This window comes from Columba livia, chromosome 19 (genome assembly GCF_036013475.1).
Source record: "Columba livia isolate bColLiv1 breed racing homer chromosome 19, bColLiv1.pat.W.v2, whole genome shotgun sequence".
Taxonomy (NCBI): Eukaryota; Metazoa; Chordata; class Aves; order Columbiformes; family Columbidae; genus Columba; species Columba livia.
In genome coordinates, this window is record NC_088620.1 from 5223158 (window position 1) to 5249143 (window position 25986).

The window sequence follows — 25986 nt, forward strand, 5'->3', positions numbered from 1 at the left end:
CTACAAAGCGAAATTTTGCTTCCTCCCTCCTTCCCAAATTGCTACAGAGCATTACACCCCCAGCGGATAGCTGCCATCCAGCTTCTCCAAAGCTTTGCTGCCGCCTTAGGTTGTTTCTTTTTGGGGTTTGGAGAAAAGCAGCAGCGAGAAAAAAATATCAGCTGCAGGGAAGAGATGCTCCTTTCAAATGTAACATAGAGTTTGGGGTGACTGTCACATCCCCCAGGACAGAAGGGGCTCAGCTGCCGGGAGATGACATATTGCTGTTATACGTACATGTGTTTCTGTAGCTCATCAGTGGTGTCAGCAGGACTTGGAGGGTGTCTGAGCCTTCCCGTTGCCACCAGAGGGAGAAGGGCTGAGCGCAAGGGTGGTGGGAGAGGAGATGCTGTAACCGCTGCGTGTCTGTACAGCTCATTCTGGCCGCGGATAACCAGGCTGGCATCCCCGCGAGCTGGAAAATGTGAGCTCTGTTTTGTCTCGCTGCCGTGGCAGCCGATGCTGATGACAATATAAAATTGTTCTCATTAAAATATTGCGGGAGCAAACTTCAGCTTTTCGTTGGTCAGAAATCTGTGCACAAGTGTTGGGCTGTGGGGTCAGAAACAAGGAAAAGGGGGTACAGGGAGGTGCTCCCATGACCTGAGACTTGCCCTTTGGGAGCCAGCTGGCTGAAAACCAACTGCTTTGAGGAAGGAAATGTAACTTGCAAATAATGTTCTTGCAACCTTCCCTGCTTGCCTGTCTCCTGGTTTGCAGACCCCTCAGTAGTCCATCAGCTCCTGGGACCTGGCAGACCACGCATTGAGACCTTCTGCTCTAGCGGGAGTTGAACTGAAGCTGGGACAGTTCAGACAGGAAATAAGTGACATATTTCCAGCAGTTAACAGTAATGAGTCACTGGAAGAATCTGCCCTGGGACCTGCAAGCTCTTCACTTCCATGGGTCTTTTGACTCTGGGCTGGATGCTCTCCAAAGGGATGCTCTGCACTGGCCACATGCTGAGGACATGAGGATGCTGCTTGGGATCTTCCCTGCTTGGGGCTGGGCAGGAGGTTGGGCAACTGCCTTTAATGATCTACAAGTCACTTAGTAACAGATGCTCATCCTTGATGTCTGTGGAGCATCAGTTAGTGTTTACAGGTTTCCACCCCCATTTACAGCGCTGGATTTGACCTGATAACCTGGCAGCAAGAGGCTCTGTGCCTGCTCCTGGCCACATCCCATCTCAGCCCGTTTTCTTGCTGCTGGGGGCACATGCGAGTGCTGTTCCCAAGGCCGTGGGTGTGGGACCAACATCAACGTGAGCTGCTGTGTTGTGGGGAATTTGCAAGCTGCCTGTGCAAACTCTGCAAGCTCTGCCACTGCTGGGGGGATTTTGAAGGGGAAAAGCAAACTGAGTCCTCTTCCCCAACACTCCTTCCTCAATAGCCCACACTCATCATCCCCAGAATAAGATGGATCTGGTAAGGCACTGCAATTAGCTGTTATACAGAGACCTTCATTAGGATGTTTTCTGTGCCACTTGAGTTTCCACTGTCTCCAGAGATCAGCTTGAGGGCTCCCAAGCTGCAGAGAAGCTTGGCAGCTCTGCTGTGGGACCATGGTCCCCCTACCCCATCCCAGCTCTAATGGAGCCTCAAAATGCTCCCCCCTTGCTTCTGTCCCTCTCCTGAGGCATGTGGAACCACTTTTGGGAGCCTGGGGTGAAATCCAGGTGATGAGGAGAAGCTGTGAGATGCCACCACCAAGCAAGGTGGAGGTGGCCAGATTGTGGCTCTTGTCCCCTGTCCAGGTCCTCAGTCCCCTGCCTGTGCTGCTTGTCCAGGGCAGGTGGAGAAACTGCTGTGGCTGGTGAGGAAAGAGCCACATCCCCATTATGTCCACAAACACAACTCTACTCAGTAAAATATTTATTCCTCCATTATTTCACAAGAGTTGTTTTTACAAAAACCTTACAAAAATTTCCAAAACACAGACATGCAGAAGAAAAAAAAAAAATCCACTGTGGATCTTGTTACAAGTAATGGAAATGTACAAATAGAAAGGGCAGGAGGGAGTTTAGATTACAATAATCCCTCCGTCCTGCTACCCCTCCATGGGTGCAATTTGTATCTCGTCTCGGTGAGGCTTTGGCGTTGACTGACAAGCCGTGATAAGCTGCCAAGAGCACGGCGAAGGAGGGGCCCAAAGATTAGGAGTGAATGTTTTCAAATATATATATACATATAGATATTTAGTGAAGAAATATTTATTCCCTGCTTTTTTTAGGTTTACAGAAATGGCATCTGCAAACTATTAAATGGGTTTATTTTCATTAATGCTCTCAAAGAGGCAGCGACATTTATATCCCTGTGGTTTCATCTTGTATAACTGAAAAAAGAGCCCTGTGCTTTCCATGGGAATAGGACCCCCCTGGCCCCCTTCTCCTGCCCCAAGCGGCGTTTCTCATGGTGGATGATGTGATCCGCAGAGGGTCCATCTCCCCCCCAGCCTGGCACATCTCAGCTTTTGTTGTGTCTCTGCGCAGTGTCTCACTGCTGTTGGGGTAGCAAACACGGGGATGCCAGCCCTGGAAATGGGGCTGGGGGGCACATGGTGAGTATTTAGGATGACTTTGCTCCCTGGATGGGGTTGGCAGTGTTGCTCAGGTTTGAGGAGGAGCTGGTGACTCTTCCTGACCCAGGGGCTGTGTCAAGTGGAACAGAGAAAGCCGGGGCAGGATGGAGGGACCGATTTGCCCCCAGCCAGAGGAGCTGTGCTCCTCTCCTGATTCTCTCATCAGGTGTCCAGCTGCCCATGGTGAATTTGAGGGTTCTGGTGTTGCAGCTGCTGGGTACCATGTGTGGCTGCAGCGAGAGCCCTCATGGGAAAACGAAAGGATGGCGTAGCTGGGACGCTTTCAGCCTTGGTGTTGCACACTGCAGGGTGTTTATCTGGAGGAAGCACCTTAGCACTTGATGTATTCATCCTTGGATCTACTGTTGCCATCCCCAGCGGGACTCAGCCCTTCTGGGCAAGTAGGACTGGTGCCTCCTCTGTCCAGGCCACCCGTTTGAGCTGGTGATGTCCCCACGCTTGGCCTGTGGCTCTTTGCAGTGAGTGAAGAAAGAGTGGTCTGGTTTCCAGAGGGCTTTGTCCACAGGGTAAAACCTCTATCTCTCTGGCTCGTCCCCCATCGCTGCAGTATGGGCAGGGGAAGGTGCGTCTGCCTGCGGCTCAGTCCCAGAGGGGAAGGACTGGGGTGGCATAAGCCCGAGGCGAGGCTGCCTACCCTGTGTCCGTCCCCCTGTGCATCCCACCTTGCAACCTCATTAGGCTGCATGGCAGGGTGAGTCGAGGGGGGGAACCATTTCCTTTCTGCAAAACCAAAAAAGCCCACCCCTATGGAGTTGCCAGCCCCAGACCCCCGCGCACATCTGCGAGCTGCCGGTGGGGAGGCTGTGCCTCCGGAAGGCGAAGCCTGCTTTGCCGTTGGCACGAAGTGCTGGGAGCCGCCTACTCAGCTCAAACCCAACAGCTTTTTCCAATTTTCTCTTTTCCCTGGGATGCTTACATGACCTGGAGCTCTGCAGAATCGCTGGCAAACCCCCTGAGGCAGGGCAGTGGTGCCGGCTTGGCGACCCGCAACGCTTCCCGCAGCTCGCAGGCTCCGAGCGAGTCTGTTGAGACGCTCCAGCCCTCCTTGCCCCTCTGGGTAGGGATAAAGCCTGATGCCATTGGCATAGGCAGCTCTGAACCGCAGGCAGCGTGATGCAGGAGCTTGTCGGGACCCGCTGCGGTAGGGGAGAGCTGTCGGCTTCACAAAGTCTCTCCCAAGCACCGCGGCTGGGGATGCACAAAGACGAGAACACGCGGGTCGGCTTTGGCATGCATTTTTGAGTGCCACAAGTCACAGCCCAGCGGAAAGGGGGGCTTGTGATCCTCCCACCGCTGCATGCTGTCCCTGCGGGAGGAGAAGACCCAATAACTCTTTGGCTCTCTGGGCGAGATACCCAAATTGGTCAAATCCAATAGTCCAAGATCCTTCCATGTTTGGAAGCAAATTCTCGTTCCCTTGGCAAGTCTGTTTGTCCTCGAAGAGCGCGTGGGGGGTATGTGTGTGTATATATAGCCTTTATTATAAGGGTGTGCGGAAAAGCAAGTTTCTAACCAAGTTTGCTCCATATGTGGTTATAATTATGTGCCACTTCGGCCTGGGACTGACTCTACCTTCAAAAGGGAAGAGGAGAGGAGAGGTGCTGAGACGCTGGATGAGTGGCACGTGGGTTGGGCGGGTGGTGGATTCGTCCTGGACTGGCAAACAAGCCCCACGCTGGATCCTGGATGAGGCCATGGGGTGGGCTTTGCCCTGCTCAGTTCACGGTCGGCACCTGGTTCTGATGGAGACTGAACTCTTTGGCTTTGAGGCGCAGGCTGGCGATGCTGTTGGCCATGTTCACCCCTTGGGTGGGTGTCGCGGTCCCGCTGGAGCTGTAGGAGGGCACAGTGCTGCGGGGAGGGAGCAGGGGAGGAATGAGCCATGGCCCACGGAAGAGTCCCTGTGTCCCATGAGGTCCTGCCGTCTTCCCAGGCCAGGTTGGCCATTCCCTCTTGGACATCTCCCACAAGAGTAGTTGAGGCTTCAGCATTTTTACATGGCTGGATGCACATGGGAACCCCCCAAACTATGCACCAGGAGGCCCTGCCTTGAGCTTTTGGATGAGATAGCTGGATGCAGAGAGCTGGGAACCAGAAGGAACCTGTGCCACCTCCCATGCTGAGATGTGGGAAGGGTCAGTGTGAGGCCAAGCAAAACCCTTGCAAGGACCAGGCCACCACTCTAGCCTCCAAATGCACAGAGGCAGAGCAGCCCACTCAGCAGCAGGCAGGGGATGCTCAGATGAGACTGAAACAGGTTCCCAAATCAAAGCCAGACAAGCAACTTTTGGCCCCATAACACTTCCCATGTCCTCTACAGTGGCACAGGGACTCCTGTGGTGGTGGGGACAATCCCTAGGCAGCCTGTCCCATGGCCACCTTCACCCCAGCAACTCTGGTGCCTGCACCTACCTGTACGGGGAGGTGCTGGTCCAGGAGAGATACTCTGGGGTCAGGGCAGTGGGCCTTGGTGCCATGGGCTGCTCAATGGCTGCTTCTTGGCTGTAGGATTTGAGGAGTGACGCCGATCTGTTGGCCAGCATCGCCCTCTCATTACGGCGAAACTTGGCCCTCCGGTTCTGAAACCAGACCTGTGAGGGGGGAAGGTGGTCAGCAGTGACCTGGTGCCAGCAGAGATGTCCCAAGCATCTGTCCTACTGATCATGGTCATGTGCAGGATGAAATGAGGGAAGGGATGGTCCCTGCTCCCACCTGGGGACAAGGTGGGGGTGTTGTCTTCTCCCACACAAACCTTTGCTCACCTGGACTCTCGCCTCGCTGAGGTTCACCCTTCTCGCCAGCTCCTCCCGCACAAAGGCGTCAGGGTAGTGTGTCCTCTCGAAGACCCTCTCCAGAGCCTGCAGCTGGCTGCTGTTGAAGGTGGTACGATTCCTCCTCTGCTTCTTCTTCCTCTTGGCCGCCCCACGGCTTGGGCTCAGGCTCTCACCTGTGGGGAAAGCACAGAAGAGGCCACATGAGAGCCAGACCCATGTGAGACCCCACAGACTCCACGTGGGGACCCAACCAGGCTTAGGTCCTCCTAGGGGTGTCCACGGCCCTGTTCCATCCCAGCCATGCTCCCTGAGAGCAGCAATGTACATGCAACCCTGGAGTTTCCACGAGGATCAAAACCTATTTTAGCATCTGCTGGAGCATAGGGTTAAACCCAACTTTTGCAAAGACCTGTGGTGGTTTCACATAGGGCTAAAATCACCCAGGACCTGACTTTGGATACCAGCCTCAGTGCACTCTTGGGGACCACTTGGCCCAGACTGCTGGGACTGCACCTCACAGCCCACCAGCAATGGGGACATGCCCACAGGGTGTCTTGGGCTTGGCTCTTGCTAAGGGTTTAGGTCAAGTTTTCATGGATGGTGATGGAAATTCAGCACCAAAACATCCCTGGGTCTCCAGCACCCTCTGAAACCCCTGCTGTGGTGTGTCCCCAGGGTGACACAGGACAACAGACGAGCATCTGCTCATAGAGCTAGGAACAAATGCGTCTTGCAGAGCTCAGCCTCCGCAGTGTTTATTTCTGGCTTTGCTGGCTCATGGAAACATGAAGCTGAGGGTGTAGTTTGGTTTCTCAGTATTGATCTTGGGCTTTCAGCCAGACTGAGATTAATCTCCTCTTTGTCACTAATATCATCAGGTTTAGGCAAGTTTATGAAGTCTTTTTTTCTGAGACAGTCAGCTGCCGCCTGCGAAGGCTTCATGGGGAACGCGTCTCGCTGTCGTTCTTCTGTATGGAGGTACTGGTTAATTATTCTTTCTGTTAATAAAGCATCTGGATCCAATCTGTACCTACTGGTGGGAAAGTATTTTGGAATTATTTGAGATGTTAATAGTTTTATGACATTCTGATTCATAGTAGGGTTATACTGGGGTTTTCTGCTCTATATCATTGCAGGGGCCATGATGGCAGGAATTACTGCTCCCTGAATATGTTCAAGAAATAAATTCTTGCTAATAAGCTATCTGGATACTTATTAAGTAGGTGTGGAGCATTTTCAGATGATACTTGAGCAAGTAACAAAATCTACTGGAAAGGATATTAATTCTCCTGTTTCAAGACACTGCCAAGCTGTTGAGCAGGAGGAAATGATGCCTTCCAAGATCTTTAGGGCCAGAAAAACGTCCTTGGACCTTAATTCTGAATAATTAAAGCCATGAAAACTTCACCAACAAGTTCTCCATCAAGTCCCTAAGGTCCCTTTGTGCCCAAGTGTACTGCTCCAAAGGGCTGTTCCATCCTGAGTTGAGCCATGAAGACCAAAGAAACCCCAATATCTGCTGGCAGGTTGTTTCTGGGACTAATCACCTTCTGCCCAAACCAGGGTCCAAACTTAGAGCTACTATGGAGCTTCCTTACGCCTTTCTCTGAAAACCCTGATGCCACCAACAGTGTCCCAATGCAAAACACGAGCTGCTCCAGGAGATGCGGCAGAGGAGGAAGGGTTAAATTTATTTCCATTGCTGGCAGTGGCTGCCTGGAAAAAGCAGATTTCTCCTCTGTCACTTTGCTGTAGTGAGGACCAGCACCAGGGCTGGGGAGCGCTGGGTGCCTCCAACACCTGGACTGGTTAAGGGGTGAAGCATTGTGCTGGAGGGAGATACAGGGATGCGGCGGTGGGACCTGGGCACGACCGCCGGCCCCGTTCTCCATCTCCCAGGCACATGGAAGGACATTGCGTCATTTTGGCCATGATGCGACCAAACTGCTGGGACTGTGGGAGCATCCCTGGATGGGAAGGGGATGAAAAGGAGCTCTCTCCACCTCCCAGGACCTCGCTGCAGCCACTGGTATTTCTCTGGATCTTTTATTGTGTTCTAGGTGCATTTGGACTTTGGTTGACCATCCCTTGGGCTAGAAACGGCCTGTGCTCTTGTAGATGGGACATGGCTTTCTTGGTGGGGTAAAGACACGATGGGCTGTGCTGTGCCTGGAATACATGTGGGTTTGAGGCCCTTTCCCTGGCTGGGAAACCACAGGCTGCCCTTCACCGCCGTTCGTGTTTAAAAGCTCACAAATAAAATTCCGCAGATTCCCTCCAGCCCTTGTTCCTGCAGCTTCAAATGTTCTGCCAGTCTCTGGTTCCCAGTTGCCCCTTTTAGTTAAAGTCCTTTTTTGGTCCTGTTTTCCTTCAGCAAGCTAATGAGCCGCTGGATTAAAATACATGAAGTCCAGCCATGGTTGTCCCTGAGTTTTCTGGGAGCTTGGGACTGAAATGGGAACCATCAGGCTGGGAAGGAGCTACGTGATGTAACAGGTCAGCAGACGTTTCCTTGTGGGTTTATGGCCACCCTGTAGGGCTTCTGGGGAGATTATAGATCTGGGCTTTGTTCAAAGAGTGCCATCACCAAGGACACCCACTGCCCCCCACTGAACCGGCGATGATTTCAACAGAACCCCAGTAAATGTATAAATAAAATTTATAAACCTCCTTTGGTTTTGTCCCAATTTAAAATCTGGCCATAGGACTTTTCCATAAGGGATGGCTTCTCTTACCCACCTGAATTTGGCTGAAAGCAATGAGGAGTTGGAAAGGTTCCTTAAATTAACTCTCAACCCAGCTCTGTAGGATCTGGTCCCATTTCTGGCTGCTTTCTATCTACCCAAACCCACAGAGGCAAGACCTAAACATCCATGGGAGCTGTGTGGTGCCTGGCAATTTCCATATAGGACTGGTAGGCACATCAGGATGGAGATTTAAGACCAGAGTTGGGTCAGGATGTGTCCACGTGCTGGGAGTTCCCCGGTGTTTGGAGCTGCTGGCCCTGGGTTGAGGCATTTTGTTCAGCCCCTATTGCTGGTTTTAATGGAGGGACCTTCTCCCGCACCACAAAATCCTGTGGGATGCTCCAGGGAGTTTCTCAGAGGATGCTGGGGACCAAAAACCCTTCTCCATCTACTCACACCTCCCCTAAAACATGCTGCACCCTGGTGTAGCTCAGAGCTCCTGATGCCCTGCAGAAACCTTTGGTTTCCAGCTCAGTTCTTCACTACATTGTTTTTTACCCCCATTTTCCACCCCATCCCCATACCGCTCAGTGCTTGGGAACCCTGCCTGGATCTTGTGCTCCACACAAGGACGAACCCTGGTAACAGATCAACATCTTTTCCCCATTACTTCAGGTATTGCAGGCTTGTGGGACCAGATAAATGCCACCCTAATTGCTGGCAGCGTGTGTCTGACAGGTTTACAGCGTGCAAAGTCGGGCCGGATCACTTCTATCAAAGATGCTTTAATAACCCCAAATCAGCTTTCCAAAAATGAGCATCGCCAAGTGCTCTGCAGTGCCGGAGAGGAGATAATTTGTTATAATTCGGGGGTTCATTTGTGGCACAGCTGGAGGCATCAGCTTGGTTGTCCAAGCCCAAGGTCAGAGGGCACTCCTGAGCTGTCCCCCAGCCACCTTTGCCTTCCGTGTGTTTATCTTCCACTGATTACAATTGCTGCTAAAGGCAAAAAAAAAGCAGGGGAAGGGGAAAAACAGAGAGGATAACATTTTGTATAATGCAAGATGATGTGGGCAGGATGGAGGGATGGAGAAAGGGAGGCGCAGGGGCTTTGCACAGAGCAGGGTGGGCACGGTGGGCTTCAGAAAATACTAAACAAAACCAACTTAAATTGCCTCCATGTGTTACAAAAGACATGAGTCTTTTTGCCTGTTCTGTGGATGAGTTTTGGGGTGCTGGCTGCAGCCTGGTAACCTCCAGCTTCCTCTCTCCCAGCCTCAGGGGTGCAGGCTGGGTGTCACCCCAAAACCCTTCTCCACGTGGGATCACCAATGCTGGCAAGCCTAGACTAAGCTGCCATACCACCAGGAACTGGGGAGCATCTGGTCCTACCCTGCTGCAAAGGCGATGGTCCCAGTGCCACCAGGTCTGTGCTGTGCTGGTGCAGCTAAGCCGGGACCAAACCCACTTCTCCAGCTCTTCCTTTTTCCCTCGGTGCTTCCATCAGTTTTCTGTAGGAAGGACTCAGTGCTGGGCTTGCCAAGGTGGCCCCCATGCTGGCAGAGTCCCCAGCCTCCCGCTCAGCAGCCGCCGAGTGCTGTAAAGAGGTAATTTTCACTCGATTTCCACCGAGGCTTCGGCTTTGACTTACAACCTCCATTAGCGAGAAGTAAACGACCTCCATGCAGCTGTGAGCCAGACCCAACCAGTGTTCCAAATCCCAGCCGCTCGCACGCCTGAGCCCTGGGGACCACGATGTCCCCGGCAGGGATGCTCCAGCGGGGCAGCTCGACCTTGGGATGGTTTTCAGTGGTGGGTTCCATCGCCAACCATGCTCAGTGTCCTGCTGTGGGGCGGCTCCCCTCTGGATGCAGGGTTTGGGGGGTTCTTAGCAAAACGCTCATCCCAGAGCACGGTGTTCACCCAGCAATATGACCGGCAATGGTCACCTCAGCCACAAGCCCATCTCTCCCTTGGTTAATGCTGCAAAATCCCCGGCTGCGCCACCACGTCCCTGCTCCAGCTTTGCCACTCGGCTTTGGGGTGCAAACACCCCGCTTTTTGGGGGGCCATGGCAGGAGGGAGCAAGTTCAACCCTCTCCTGCAAAAAATCCAGGCTACGTCTCCTCCAACGTGTTTCATTTTCCATTGCGCCGCAGACCCCCGAGCCCCAAAGAGTTTTCTGCCGTTAAATTATTTCACGCGTTCCATTTATTTGCAAGCAGTTTGCCAAAGACCTTTTAAGCTTTAAATTTTTCACCCTCCCCCAGCCAAATGGTCAAATCTGCCGTACCATTTACTTCCCTTCTCTGCCTGGAACAGCATTTTTTTCCCCCTTTTTTCTTCTTGGGTATAATTTAAGGGTTGAAATAGCCTGGAGGGAATTAGCTGTAAATTCTTCCTAAGACAAATAAATTCAGCCCTCTGAGTTTCTACGTTTTTCAAACTGTTGAGAGACGTTTTGGGTTTGTTTTACTTGAAATAATGATCGTGGCATATCTGACCCTCAGGCTGCGGCCAGCTTTAACCAAATAAATAGCTTTTATTAATTAAGGTTTATCCTTAACAAATAAAACCCCAATTTGATCTCGGCCGGCTGAATTAGCAAAAATAAACAACGGGTTCTCCGGGCACTTGATGTGGATTTAACAAATTAACGCTGGGCCTTCATCAGGGAAGCCGCAGGGTGGTGGAGGCCTTTTACAGCCAAGAAATCCTTTGGAAAAACAATGTCTTTCGTTTCTCCCATGGTCTTTCTCGGTAAACATGTGCACTCCCTTCATCCCTTTATATACTCGGGGGAAGCGAGGAGAGCTCCGGCGATGACGTTCGCCAGAGTTTCATGTGCAATTGTTTAACTTGTTCCTCTAAATCATGCGATGGGGAGGAAGCGTTTCCCTTTGGATTGTGTTGCAAAGTTCTCGGGTTTGGGAATTGCTCCTCTGTGGTGTTCACCCACTCCAGCTCCTTTTTATCCCATAAGCTTCAGCTGAGATAGGCAATGCCATGGGGTGATTTGGGAGAGCACAGGCAGCCAAGTGCAGTAGAACCCCCTTTCCAGCATCTATTGCCAGCACTGCCCTGGCTGGGGACATGGCTGGGGACAGCCTGGGAGCCCATCAGGGGGTTTTACCTGCCTACACTGGGGATTTGCAGCAAGGAGGGGTGGCAAGAGGGATGGTGCTCTACAGACCACAGGGGAACCAGGAGCTTGTCACCGCTTGCGGGCACAGGCAGCACAGGGCTTGTCACAGAAGCGATGGTGGGAGCTGCCTGTGCCACTACAGGTCTGTAATCTACCCATATCATATCGGGAAGCCCGGGGGGCTGAGAAGCAGCCGTGAATCTGCTGCTCCATGTGTGCTGGGCCACCCAACTGCGGTGCCTTTCCTGCACCCACCAGTCAGCCCAGCCTGGGTGCGTGGGACCAGCGTAGTGTCACGGCTCGGGGACAAAACCACATCAGCATAACCCCATCTTCTGGGGGGTTTCAACCCACAATCTGGGGGAAAAGCCTCTTGGGGCCACCAACTCCAGCCCACAGGGTGTTGGTCCCAGCTTTGCTTGGAACAAAGCTGTGATTTCCAAAGCCACCCCGAGAACAACCCGTGGGCACAGGGGACAGGGTGCCCCAGGGGAAGGGGGGCTGCCAGCCCTTCCCTGGGCTCCCTCACTGCCAGGACCGGTGTCCCACCTCCTCACCTCAACCCATCACCACCCCTTGCTCCCCATCCAGTCCAGCCCCAGCCCCACGAAGACCCTGGGAATGCCGAAGGCTCTGCTGGTGGGGGGAGATTGAAGCCGGGGGGGTCCAAATGTGCTGAGTCCGAAGGAAACTTTCTCGGCTCAAGTGGCCTACATGAAAAATTTAAGAGAGGGGCAAGTCTCAGCTACTGGAGAAACATTACAGCGAAATGTTTCCGAGGATGTTTCACCTCATTAATTGTGAAAAAACTGAAACGCTGACACGTTTTTACAGGCTGCCAGTTTTGCTGGGGGAAAAGTGTCTCTGTTAAAAAGGAGCAGCTAAAGTCTGGACCAAGAAAGAGGCCAAGGCTGTCCCGGGAGGGCTTTAGCCTGTGCTCACTGACAGGCAGCAGCAGGCTGTTTTATGGTTATAGAGCTGCTGCCGCACCAGCCAGAAACCACCCAGCGCCGCGGTTCGCTGCCCTCGGCCGTGGGGATGCCCAGTTTTCGGGAGGCTCCCACCCAGCGGTGCTGTGACCCTGGAGATGCTCTGTGCACAGCCTGCACCCCCCAGCCCAAGAGGTTTTTCCCCTTGTACACCCAGAAGCCAAACTTGTCACTCGGCGGTGATGCCGGGGACAGCATGTGGTGTCTGATCACCCACCCTGGGGTGTCCAGCTAAAAGCCCGAGTGAGCTGGGAAGGTGCTGGAGAGTCAGCTGAGCTAGCAGCATCCATCTCTGCATCCCAGCAGGGATTTGTGCAGCCTGTGGCAGCACAGAAGCTATATTTTGGCTCATCCCCATCTTTAGTGCAGCAAACACGGTGGGACCATGATGCTTAGCAGGATTTGGGATCAGAAGGAGCCTGGAAAGGAAGATCCCCATGTCATGGGACACTGCCTCTCTTAGGGATGGCTCCAGCCCAGCAGCAGCCACCAAATTCACTGGTCAGAGCCGTGAGTGGGTTCAAAGCCATCTCTCCAGCAAGACCAGTGGTGATTTATCTGCTGCAAAACCCAAGTGCACCAAGGGACAAGATTGGGATGTCACAGTGACAGGAAGAGGGGATGAAGGAAGAAGGGGATGAAGAGAGGGGAACCAGATGCTGGAGAAACCAGGAGAGGACGTGGCCAGCCAAGCCATGTGCTGTGATTTAAAGAGAACACCCTGAAAGTTGAAAGCTGGTGAGATCCACAGGTAAAGACCCAAGGCTTTGACATGTCCAGTGCTCTCCAAACACTTCACAGCCCTTCCCGCTGCTACGGAGGCTCCTGCACTGGCCGGGGGCTCATGAACAGCCCAGGACAGCACTCGCCCAGCTGGGGTCAGGCCCCAGGAATGGTGTTTTGGCACAGCCAGCTCCTGCGTCAACAGAAATGTTTAATGAATTAATTGCAGCCTTGCTCCCCAAAGGGGGAAGCAGGGTCAGTGGGATGCTGACAAGCCTCAGGAAGGGGATGAGGAACATCTTCGGCCATGAAGCTCCAGTGAGAGAGGGCTGAGCAGCGTAAGGAATTTCCCCCAACTTTCCCAGACAGCTGGGGGAGATGGTGGCATCACCTGCCTTTAACCCAAAGTGGGAGTCACCTGCCTGTGGACAGACCTTTGGAGAAGGGGACATGGACAGACCCCACTGTGGTGCCCACCAGCTCTGGGATGGACCCTGACACCCTGTCCCTAACCCTGTGGGGGGATCCAGACCACAGAGCCTGGCACTGTTGGCGTCCCCCTGAAACAACTGCTCCAGAAACAGCCTTTAAAGATGTGCGGTAGCGTTGGCACCCAGCATAGGGCTCAGCAAAGCCTCTTGCTGTGCTTTCCCAGCCGCCTGGCTCCCCTGCACCCCAGGAGCCGGAGCCGGGGCCATTGTGTGGGGACACGGGGCTCAGACTGCCTGGCTGTGCCTGCTGATGGGTGGCACCAGCCCAGGGCATCCAGCCCAGGACGCCGAGCACATCCCTGGGACTCGGTGGTCTGCAAGTGAAAAATTCCCTGCCAGGGCCATGCCTGCATGGTGTGGTGGGTGACCCCAGCCTGGCCAAGGGGTTTTGGGAGCTGCCAGGAGCGTCCCATGCACTCGGAGGGGGCTGCAACCGCAGCCGCACACAATGGGCTGTCCCGGCTCCAGTGCCCACATTGCCTCATTGTGTGGAGAGCCGAGTGGGGGGCTAGAGTGGGGGAGCTGCTCCCCCCCAATACCCTGGTTTTCCCTCAAGGGGTGGCAGGGTGAGAAAAGCCCAGGAGGCTTTTCTTGCCAGAGACAATGGCACTGCGGCAGTCACCACTGGGCACCCCAGGTGGCTTTTTGTGGTCAGAGTCTGGCATCTTTCCTTCTCAGTGCAGGGGAATGTGCAGCTCAAGGGGGTTCACCCCCCTCTAGGGCCCCACTTTGGGGCTGAGGCCACACAGAACCTCTAAAAATTCATCTTGGATGGTGCTGGTCTTGGATGTCCCTGGAAAATGGTGAAGAGGCAAAAGGGGAGATGGGATAGATCCAGGGATGTGTGTCATGTCGTGATTCTGGATTTGCCCAGGGATGCTCAGGGAGGCTGTGGCAGAGCAAAGGGCTTCTCAGGTGGATGCTCACGGCCATGGGGCCAGGGGTGGCTGGAGCTGCTCAGCCGGGCAAACCGAATCCCTCAGGGCACAGCCAAGCACCTCGGGAAAGGCACCGTGGTGGTTCTGACGCACCAAGCCAGGCCAAGTACAGAGCAGCACGGACCCACGAGGGAGCAGGAATTTTAATTCTGTTCTCCCGCAAATCTGCCAGCCCCCGCGGTGGAGGCCTGGGGACCAACAAAAGGCGCTGGCTCTCCCCCAGCCGCCGAGGAGGCATTCACCACGGGGTTTGCTTTCATCTTCCAGCCAGGAGACCTTCTTGTGGTGGGACGAGACCTGCGCTTGGGCTGTCCTGCACCTCGCTCACTGTGGCACCCCGGGATGGCCCTGGGGACAAAGCCCCCTGGCACACACTGGGGGCTCAGCAAGCACCGGTTATGTCGTGCGTTAAATATCTGAATGCGGAGAGTGGCAGGGCCGGTAGATGGTTAACAGATGTGTGAATGAGTTTCTGTGGGGAAACAGCAAAATGATGCCAAAATGCTGGGGTTTGGGTCAGCCCCAGGCACGGCAGAGGCAACGGCCACAGCGGCTGCCGACAGCCATTGATGAGTGGGATGCTGGGATGGATGATGCAGGGACGGACAGCGCTGGGATGGACAGACACCGCTGTCGTGTGAGGGGCTGAGCATGGCAGATGTTGCTTCTCTTCCACAAACATTTTAGGCACTGTTTGCTGCCATCAGGACACAGCCACGATGGTGCCAACATCTCTCGCGTGCAACCGCCTGACATAACAGGTTATACGGTTTCCGAGCAGGGCACAGGGCATGTGTAACTAATTAACACTAATGAGACCTGTGTAAGCACCAGCTCTGAGAGCAGCACCCATCTGTGCTTGCAAAGTTCACCAAGAATTCAGCTTTTAACTGCAAAGTGGCTTTCCCTGGGAGCTGGGAACGGGACGGGTGGCGGGTGCCTCGGAACATCACGGTGTCAAGAGCTTGCTGGGACTTTTGCACAGTGTTTAAAAAATAATCAGCCAGGGCTGCATAGCTGTGTAGAGGGCTGGCTCCCAGCCAGGGACCCCTGGCATGGCGATCCCAGCCTTCCTCTCCCCGCCACCCCCCAAAAAAGGTGATTTATTGAAATTTAATATGCAAAAGCCCGTAGCAAGCCAGCTCAAATGGCATCTGGCACTGAAACCCAACCCCAGTCTGCCAGGTTCAATCACAGACCCCATCGGGTCAGGGTCATTTCCAAGGCGGAGGGAAGAGAATGGGAAGGGATCAGGGTCCCCATGTTGTCCCCTCCTGTCACCTGCTTCCACTGACCTGACTCCCCTTTCTTTTTTGAGGCCAATTGGGTGTTTTTCACACCCTGGCCAAGATGTTTTATCAGCAAGCGTCAGCACCTGCCAAGAGCACATCTCGCAGCCACCACCCACGTCCCTGGAGCAGGGACACGGGCAGGTTTGGCCAAGGTGCAGGATGGGCACGAGCCCCCGGCCAGGACCCCATCCCACCACTGCTCCCAGTACTCCCAGTAGGACCCTTGTGGGCGCCTGCACATACAGACATCCCGGAAACCCTCGCCAGCAAGCAGCATCGCTGTCCTCCGGTCTGGTTTTCATTTGAGGTCGGTGGCCTCTCGCCAAATTTATTGTAAAACATTCATTTTAATAAGTGGCTCGTATCTTTTTCTTTTTTTTTTTTTTTTAATTCAGCCCAGTTAACTGTTTCCAGGTTAAAGCAGAGCAGCAGGGATGGCGGGAATGGTGGGGATGGCAGAGGCGGCAGGGACAGCAGGGACAGCAGGGACAGCAGGCAGGCTGCTGGGGGCAGGTGCCACCCTGGCAAGGACACCAGGGGACACCTCAGAGATGCCAGGGTGGGGGCAGCTACCTCAAGGTCCCACTTCTGCAAAGCCCAGTGGTGCTGAGACCCTCACCTTGGTCACCCCAAGTTTTCATCCCCTCTGGGTCCCCAGGGAGCCCAAGCACCGTTTTGCCATGCTCGGGACCCCAGCACCAGACTGGTTGAGGCCCCAAAACCCAGCCAGGAGCAAAGGGGGAGACACATTGGCACCTGTGTTTGGGGTCCTGGGGTGCGGATCGGGGATCTCCAGGCACCGTCCTACAAATCTCACTAACACTTCACCCCAATGGGAAAGTGGTTTGTGCTGAACATGCGAAGGGCTTTGCAAAGTGGACAGTGCCTGGTAGTTCAGTTTCAATGTTTGTTTTAAGTTTCATAAACTTCTAATACTAATAGAAACGCTTTAGTGTCTTTTAATTTAAATGAAACCAGGTTGTTTTTTCTTTTAATTTAAAAATTCCCGAGGTACTTACAACCCCCAAATTACAGCCACGTGGCCGGCCCAGCCAAGAAAGTGAAATGGGTGAGGAAGGAGCGTGGCGGCCCCCCCAGCCCAAGCTCAGCATGGCCCCGAGCAGCACCCCACCGGTAGCTGTCCCCATGTCACCTGTGTGCCCTCCACAGCATCCCCATGGATGCTTTGCACCTTTGCTGGGGATGTGGGATCCCAGTCCACGGGGCAACAGCCCCCCTGAACTGCCGAACACAGCTGTCCCCAGCGAGATGGCATCCTTCTGTCCTTCCTGCCTTCTCTCTGTCCTTCCCTTTTCATCCTTCCCTCTCCTCCTCTCCTTTCCTTCAACTCTTTCCCTCTCCTGGACCGGTATCAAGCTGCTGCCGGTGGGTTTGGAGATGCCCCATCCTGCACCCTCCTTGGCCGTGCTGCTGGACCAGGTTCTTTGCTCCCCACCACCCCCCAGCACTGTGTACAGGGTCGCCCATGTGCCCCCCTGCAGCATCACAGCTACTCCCACCCCAACACACCCCGGCAGCAATGTCAACCCCCCCGCCAGTCCCCTCAATGCTCTGCACAGCTCGGGGTGCAATGCAACCCCCCCGAACATATATGCAGTGCACTGTGCACCTTGGGATGCAATGCAATGCCCTCCCACCCAAGAAATGTCCTGCATGACCTGGGGTACAACACAATTACCTTGCATGATTTGGGGTGCAATGCAACACCCCCCAAACACACATTGCAATGCCCTGCACAGCTCGGGGACAATGTAATGCCCACCCAAACAATGCGATGTACGAATAGGGGTACAATGCAATCGCCCTGCACCACTTGGGGTTCAATGCACATCCCCCCCCAAAATACACACTGCAATACTCTGCACAGCTCAGGGTGCAACACTCACCCCCCCGGCAATGCCCTGCAGGACTTGGGGTGCAGCCACAGCCCGGGCTGGCACCACAACCTCTGCACCACCCTCCCTGCTCCAGCTCTGTCCCTGCGCTGCACCCCCAGCCTTGGCACCAGGGCTGTGCCCCCTCCCCACTCGTGCCCGCGCTGCCATGTGCTCCCCGGCGCTCCCCCGGCTCCCCCGCCATGTGCACTCCAGTTTCCTCGCGTGTGAAGCCGGCAGCCTCTCGGATTCGGTGGCTGGAAAGGATGGCGCCTCTCCACATCTGGTTCAGCGCGCGAGCCTGGCGCCGGGCTTAGCCACAGTCTCCATCCAGAGACACCCAGACGTTAATAGACTCTTACAATTCCTCCTGATCTATCGCTGCAGCCGCAGCTGAAAAGCTGCTTTATTATCCGCACTCCAAAGGGGGATGAGGAGGGAAGGGGAGGGGGCCGCTGGCTGGCGGGGCTGCTCTCAGAAGGCTCCCAGCCCACCCGGTGTCCCCCTGGGACCTGAGCTGTTCCCCACCCCAGGTCCTGCCTGGGTTCCCAGGGTCCGTTTGCTCCCCAGCCCTAGGGTGAAGGAGCAGCGCTGTGGCTTCATTATGCCTCCTGCTTAATTAACGCCTGCAGCCCCCTCGAGCTGCCGTTTGCACCCCCAGCAGAGCTGCAGGGGAGGAGGGTGGCAAAAGGGGACCTCATCTGTCCCCATAATATCCCCAGAAGGCTGCTGCTCCCCGCCAAGCTGTGACAATTGTCCCCAATCTCTCCAACCTCAGCGTCACATTTATCCCCCACGTCCCTGCTATGGGATCCGCAGCCAGAGCTGCTGGTGTGGGTTGCCCATGGGTGAGGGGCTGCCCCACCGCACCCCCAGGGATACCCCCAGCAGGTCCCAGCCCCGGGACTGGTTTTGCTGGGGGGAGCGCAGGGCAGGGAAGCAGCTGGCGAGGGATACTGAGAATGGACAGGGCATTTCGTTACACCATGGGAAGGCTGGAAAATATCGCCCGCAGCCCTGTGTCCCTTGGGCGAACGCGATCGCTGGGAATGCCTCTAGGGTGAGGATGGGATTTTTGTTTAATTCTAGGAAATCTGGGGATGTCCAGTGAAAAACAACCCGGTTCAGTGGTGCCGTGGCAGCACTGGCCAACAGGAGCTGGAAAAATGCCTTGAAACCCCAAATCAATCCTTCCTCACCAGGGCTGGTTGCTTTCCCCATCACCCCAGACCCAGCTGGGCATTGTTGTCCCCACACAGGGACCAGGCAGGGGACAGCTGCCTCTGTCCCCACACTTTCACCCCCTTCCCTGTTGCTTTTTTCAGACACAAAAACCAAACACCTAGATTTACATTAACCTTGGTCTAAATCTTTGCCCAGTCCCAACTTGGCTCAGCAACAACCCACTTCCCCAGCATTTTGAAGGATGCTCTGAGCCTGCCCGGTGGCTCAGGATCCCATCCTGGGAGAATAACTCCTTCCAGCTTTTGCTTGTGCCGCAGGGACGGGACAGGGTGCCAGCCTGGGGACACCAAGCCTCTGCCAGCCCCAAAGCACCTGGAACCCATCCCACTTCAAACCCCATCCCTTCAGCCCCATGATTTTACAGCCCCAGAGGGGAATCGCCTGTTGCCAGAGGAAATCAGTGCCGGGATAAGGGGTGATCGGCCCTGCTCCCTGGGAGAGAGGACGGTTTCTAACCAGGCAGCCTCAAAGCCCCAAATCATTTCATCAGCCTCCCAGCTACAGACACACGCCCAGGCCCTCTTAAAATGCTGATTCGTTGAAATTCGCCCATCTTGGCTGTGTGGAGTTGAAATTTCATATTTTTCCTGTGAATCAGCCCCGTTCCCTGAAATAACAGCCCAAAAGGAGAGGGGGAAATAGTCTCGCACTGAGCTGTTCCTGGTCGAGCTAGACATAACAGCCCGGGGTGGGGACGGGCAAGGTGTCCCCGCACCCCGGCACCCGCCTGGGCTGGGCACGGCTGTGCCGTGGGGTGTTTGAGCTGCTGCGGGGGCTTCAAGCACTTCAGTAGGTGCTGCTGGGGTGCCAAAGGGAGTGGGGCAAAGCCCCTTGTCCCACCACATGTAGGACACCCCCGCTGTCCCCTCTGGACTCTGTTGGGAGGTGGCTTTTGCAGCACTACCCCACACCCCTTCTCCCATTGGAAAGGGAGGATTGGGAATGAGGAATGGGCATCCTCGGCAGCAATGCCTGCTGAAAACCCAGCTTACTGGGGGTACCGAGGGGAGAAAAATCCCAGTGATGACGAGTGGGGGGGAAAAGTGATTTTCCTACCCTGCTGTCCCAGACAAGGCCGCTCCGGCTGCTGAACTACCCCAGCAAGAGGGGACTCATCTCCCCAGGCCTCGGTTTGGGGTTTTTTTTCTCTTCACCCTCTGGCAGCAGCTCCCCCAGCACAGATGTGTGTGCAGGGACCCCACAGAGCCCTGCAAACGCTGCAAAAACATGCTGGTATGTATTTCCCTGTGGCCCTGGGGAGGGCTCAGAGTGAGCAGGGCTGCTTCCCAGGGCTGCAAAAACCCCAGCTCCAACCCAGAGCCCCCTGAGCTGGGGTGGGGGGAGCCTGGAGCCCAGGTGAGGGTGGTCAGCCCATTTGGGGGCAAATTTTCCACAAATTGGAACCCAGGTGTTACCAGTCAGTACGAGCCTGACTGCACCCCAGGACACACAGCATCCTCCCAGCAGGATGGTGAGTGGGTGTCACTCTTTGGGGCTGGAGGGGACAGGGAAGCATGGAGCGGTGGTACCAGGGTTGGCCACACGTCAGAAGCTCTATTAGACCTGTGTCTTCCAGCTGTGACCAAACTCAGCCCCTCATCCTGCCCATGCCATGGGAAAAGCATCTCTGTCATGGTTTTTGGATGGATGAGATCCAGGGACCAGTTTCCCCTCATGCACGGGGACCCCACGGTAGCGCACGTGCAGGACAGGGGGTCTGGTGACAGTGACACAAGGTGAGAGCCATGGTGGGGAGGGTCTCCAGTTAGGGATGGGGAAGCCTGACTGGAGGGGTCAGAGTCATTTTGGGACTGTCCCTTGTCCTCTGCAGCAGCTCTGGAAGGTGCAGGGTGAGTCCCGCCCCATAGCCCCTGTTTTTTCCTGACTGGGATTCACTGTTTTCCCTGAGAGCGGCTGGAAACTGTCTGGGTGAGCTGGGACAGGTCAGGCTGCCTGCTCGTTCGTTCATCCATCCATCCATCCCTCACCTGTCACCAGCCTCACGCAAACAAATGTGGTGGGACCAGGATGCGGGCTGGGGCAGGGAGCTCCCGCACGGACTAATCGGTGCTTTCTCAGTCTGCACTGATGGTTGCTGCATCAGGGACCTGTCAGCATCGGGCACTGGGCAAGTGCTGGCCTTGGGCAAAAGGTCCTGGGTGTGCTGGCCCCCGGCTGGGGACTATTTCATTCCCACCACCCAGCCATCCCAGGCTGGGGCAAGCAGGTCACAATGTCACCCTGAGCAGCAGGGACCCCTGCTGACCCTCCTTCAGGGAACAAAACCATGAGAGCCTCTCATTACAGAGCTGCAGCCACATCCATCAGACACTTCTCAAAGCCTCTTTCCCCCCATGGGGGCTGAGTCGGGGTGCCAACACCCCCATCCCTCCCTGAGCAGTCACCCAGAAACTGTGGAAAGTCTCCTGGTAAGAATGGCTTGGGGATTTCCAGCACTTTTGGGGCTTTGGAAGGCAGATGGGTGCTGGAGGGAGGAGTGTAGGGTCTGGGGTTATGGTGCAGAGGGACCTCGGTGGCTTCCCATGCCCACAGCCCAGCTCTGCTAGCCCCAGAAGTCTGTACTGCCCTGAGACAGGCACAGGGTTCGGCCACAAGTTAATGATGCTGATTTTAATTGCAGCCAAGCCATGTATGTGCATGGATGTCCCAGGGAAGGCAGATCCCCACGGGTACATCCCGGCCCTTTTTCAGTGGTATTATGGTACAGGGCTGCCTCCTGTCCCCACAGCCGGAGGGACTGAGGTGTCCCTAAGCTGTGCACCCTGTCCTGTGGGGATGGGTGGCATTTTGGAAGGCAGAGAAGCTCAGCCTAAATGGGCCACCACAGGGACATCAGCCCAGATGGCTCTGCCTCAGGTAAGGTGCCCAAGCCCTGGGAGCAGCTGGAGGCTGTTTGGGGCAATCAGCCACCGCTTGACCCCACAAACAAATTCCTTCCCCCTTTCCATTCTATGACCACGTCCCTGCCCCTCCCTGCCTCATTTCTCCCTTTCCAGCTCCCTTCATTTATGTAACTAAAACCAATTTGCTTAACATCATGTTAACCTCCTCAGCCTCCTCAGGTGCAGCCTCTCCTCTCCCTTCATTGCTGCTCTGCTCAGCATCCACACAGCCCCAGACGGAGGGTCCCAGCCCCAGAAGCTGCTCCACAAATGGGGGTGCCCAGGGGCCACCGCATCTCCCCATCTTGTCACTCAGTCCCAGCTACAGCCCAATGGGCAATGCATGACGGAGGATCCCCTCGGAGGGGCCACAGCCCTTCCTCCGAGCCCAGCCACGACAAAAGTGGCTCTTTCCGAGTTTTCAGCCCCAAAGCGGCTGCCAGAGCCAGCGCCCGACTCCCTCTCCCATCCCCAAGCGGCACCAAAAGTAAGTTCATTGTTTGAAAAGCCATCAGTCAAGGCCTGCTGGCTAAAATTACCCTCCTGCTTTATCATCTTGAGAACATTAAGGGCTGTTGTTAACAGATGTTTCGCGTTACACATTATTTGTTAGTCTAATGAAAGGAGGTGAACAAGCTTTCAAGACCTCAGAAGTTGTGCTGAAGGTTTTCAATGGGAGGCTGCTGCACCGCTCTTGGGGAAGGATGAAGATGAGGATGGGGATGAGCCCTCACCACCCTGTTGGCACTTCCCTGCTCTTGCCTGGCTTGTGAGATTTCCGCCTCTTAATCTTTGGGTGCCCTGAGAGCAATGTGCTGCACAGATATTTGTACTCGTCCTCCCAAGAGGATGTGCTGGGTGCCCTCAGGGCCAGTTTGGGACTCGCAGGGGCTGGCTGGAGAGGGAGGTGGGGACAGCTCTGGTCCCTGGTGCCAGTGGGAAGAGATGTGCCAGCCCTACAAGGGACTAATGGTGGGCCTGCTCCTGGAGCAGAGATGTGACCAGGACCCCAGACGTGGGGCTGTCCCCAGCCCCGCTCCCAGCTGCGGGCAGTTGGTGAGGGCAGGGAGTTGAATCCCTCTCTGCAAAGAATAAAAACCTTCCTCAAGCTGCTCTTCCTCCACCCCGCTGCTGCAATGACCCTGATAACAGCTTCCCAGCCGGAGCACAGAGCTGCGTCCCACACAGAGACACTCAGGTACCAGGGTCCATTTGCACAGATAATAAACCCACTGCCACCAACCCGTGGGGCTCTAACTTTGCATTTGGCAGAAAAAAAAAACACAGTGGTGAAGAGAAAGATGAGAGACAATGCCGAGAGGCTGTTTTACTTTAAGATGCCAATAAAAGATAACGTTACCAGTAAAAGTTCCTCTGCTGTCATCACAGTGATGCCGAAAGCATCGCAGATGTGTAGCAAAAGGCTGATGGCTTGCAAAGGCAGGGCATTTGCCTGGTGCTTCGAGTCTCCTCATAGATTTAGGATATTGCATCCCAGTTTACTCAGTGGCAGTGGGTAACGGCTCTCACAAGTCAATGTTTGCATGCACTCTTAGCTCACATCCCTCACGTATTTGTCTCTCCAGGTTGAATCAGGAGGAGAAATGCTTCCACTCCTGGATGGATTGTTGGAGCATCCCAGATCCTGACTGTGTCTTCATCCCTGCAACCTCACTGAAACAGGTGCTAACAGGAAAAATCCCCTGTGGTTCAGCGGTGCTGGGATCAGCAGGCCAAACCCCACAAAGCCTCTGCTCCAGGAAGAATGGGCTTTTGGGGTGAAAAATGGGCTTGTGTCAGGCTGCTTGCCTCTCTCTCTGGTATTTGCATCACCCCCAGTCTCCACCGAGCCTCTCTGGGGTGTGATAGGAGCTCAGCATGGTGATAATTTCTCTGCTGTTTTGCAAATAGCCCTGTGAGATGCACTGGTTGCTGCAGGCTGGGACGGGTTTCCAAAAGCTGCGCTGACCCCACACATCACACTGTCCCCCTGTATGGTCCCATCAGTGCATGAAAACCTCCCCGCAGACCCAAAGGCAATGCAAGAAGTGCAAACAAAACCCAAGAGAAGGGGAGGGAGGATGGAAAGCAATGCCAAAAATACCAGATTCCACCCCAGAAAGCAGTGACCAGCCTCACCCAGCCCTCAGCATCCCCCACAGAGGCAGGTTGGGGGACTCGGCGGGAGTTTCTCCGTGGAGGAAGGAGGTTGTGGAGGGAGTGAGATGCAGGCAGGAAGAAGATGCTTCAGACCTGCAAGCAATGCAGGAGCCGCTGGAGAGGACAGAGAGAGCACCCTGGCATGGATCCCCCTGGGACCCCTCACTACAGGTCTGGGCAGCCCGATGGGCTGAGCCCCCCTCACCAGCACAGCTTCCCGGGGGGGTGTGCACCCAGGGCCAGGCACCAGTCATGCCCTCGGTGGGGCCATCAGCACCCCAGGGCTGCCGTCCAGGGGCTGCAGAAAACAAGCCTGGGGTACCAAACCGCAGCAGAGGGGCAGTTTCGGAGGTGCCATCCCCTTGGTCCCCTCAGGGTGGGTACCACAGCCCGAGCTTTGGGGGTGGAGGCTGCACCTACACCCCGTGCTCTGTCCTCCCTCTTCTTCTCCATCCCCGTCTACCCTCTACCACCTCTGTGTCCCGATAGGACACCCGGCTCCGGGGGGCTCTGGGAGCCATCGGCTGTCTCCATACTAGGACTTTGCCGCAGGGACGGGGCAAATCCTCCTCGCCCCTGCCCGGGGCACCGGAGCTGGGATGCGCCGGGGCCGGCGGAGCCGCGCGGGGGGATGCGCGCAGCGCGGACCGGGAGGCAGCTGCGGAGCCCCCGGACAGGCAGGGTTATCCCGTTAAAATGCGGCTCCTGCCAGGACCGAGCGCCACGAAGCCGCGTTCCGGGTCGGTCCCCGTCCCCTGTGCCAGCCCTGGCTCAGTCCCCGCCGCCCCGTTTGTGCCGGTGCTACCGGCCCGGAGACGCGCTGCGGCAGCCGCCGGGAGGGGACCCGCTGCGTCCCGGTGCGCCCGGCCCCGCCGGACCGCTCCGCTTCCCGGGCCCGGAAACCGAGGCGGGGAACCCCGGGGAAGGGGGACCCCGCAGGCCGCGCAGCTCCGGGACGCACCAGCTGCCCGGGATCGCCTCGAACCCGGCACCTCCGGTGGCGCGGGGATACAACCGGTTCCTCCCCTCGGTGCGGGGTCCTTGTACCCCTCGTCCCCGGTGCGGGGTCCCTCCCATCGGTGCGGTGTCTCTCTTCGCCGGTGCGGTGTTCCCCGAGCCCCTGTTCCCCGGTACGGTGTCGCTGCCCTCCGACACGATGCCGCTACCCCCCGGTGCAGTGTCACTGTTCCCCTGTGCGGTGTCCCTCTGTCCCAACCGTCGGGGTGTCGGCACCCTCGCAGCTCGCCCCGACAGGGTCAACCCTCGCCTCCACCCGCCCTCCCGGTCCCCCCGACCCCGACGCGAGGGGACACCGACCCTCTTTGTCCGCGGTGCCTGGCGCTGCGCACGGGTCGCCGGTTCCGCTGCCCGGCCCGGGGAGACGGGGAGACGGCGGGGACACTCCATCCCCACGGCTGCCCCAAAGCGTGGGGAGCCCATCCCGGGGCGGCGGGACTCACCGTCCTGGGGCGCTGCCTCGCTGCCGCTGCTGCCTCCCGACGGCTCCGGCATGGCCTTGCCGCCACCGGCGGGCGGGGGGCCGGCCGGGGGGGTCCCGTTCATCCCCGCTGCTACCTCCTCCAGGTCGAGGAGGTGGCTCACGCTGAAGTTTTTCCGGCTTTGAGGATTTTCGGGCGGCTCCGGGCCTCTCACGGCGCTGGGGGCGAACGGCTTGTCCATGGCGAAGGCTGGCGCCGAGTCCATGGTTCCCACCCCCAGCCCACCCCGAGGTGCCGGGATGCTCCCGGCCCCCTTCCCCTTCCCCACTCCCCGCCAAAAAAAAATCCCCAAAAAGATAAAAAATATAATTATTATTTTTTTTAAAAAAAAGGTATAAAAAAAATCACGGCTGCCCTGTGAGTCCGGCTCCCTCCCCAGCCCCTGTTCCGCCTTGTGCTGACGTCTGGGGAAAAAAACCACGCTCCCAGCCCAAACTTTCTTCCCCTGCTCTTTGCTCTGGAGCTGTTCAAACAAACGCCCCTGCTCCGAGCCGAGCGGGGCGGCCCCTCGCCCCCCCCCCGGCACGGCGACCTGCCCCCTGCCAGGGGCCGAGCACCGCCGGCAGCCCAGCCGCCAAAAAGGGGGTTGGGGGGCAGAGAGGGAA

General features: G+C 56.1%; 1 protein-coding gene across 1 annotated transcript; it reads right to left on the reverse strand.

The window, feature by feature from the left end:
* Nucleotides 1–1898: 1898 nt before the first annotated feature.
* PRRX2 (paired related homeobox 2) lies at nt 1899–25986 on the reverse strand. The gene is made up of 4 exons (XM_065035235.1): nt 25343–25986; nt 5403–5587; nt 5053–5231; nt 1899–4491 (listed from the first exon to the last, which is right to left on the reverse strand). The coding sequence occupies exons 1-4, from the start codon at nt 25584–25586 to the stop codon at nt 4356–4358; spliced, it is 744 nt and encodes a 247-aa protein (XP_064891307.1). The 5' UTR covers nt 25587–25986; the 3' UTR covers nt 1899–4355.

Coding starts and splice junctions, on each gene's coding strand:
- PRRX2 (XM_065035235.1), bottom strand. CDS start 25,586: ATGGACTCGGCGCCAGCCTTCGCCATGGACAAGCCGTTCGCCCCCAGC. Junction 5,588..25,342: donor CGAGGCAGCGCCCCAGGACG/GTGAGTCCCGCC, acceptor CTTTCCCCACAG/GTGAGAGCCTGAGCCCAAGC. Junction 4,492..5,052: donor ACCAGCACCTCCCCGTACAG/GTAGGTGCAGGC, acceptor CCCTCCCCGCAG/CACTGTGCCCTCCTACAGCT.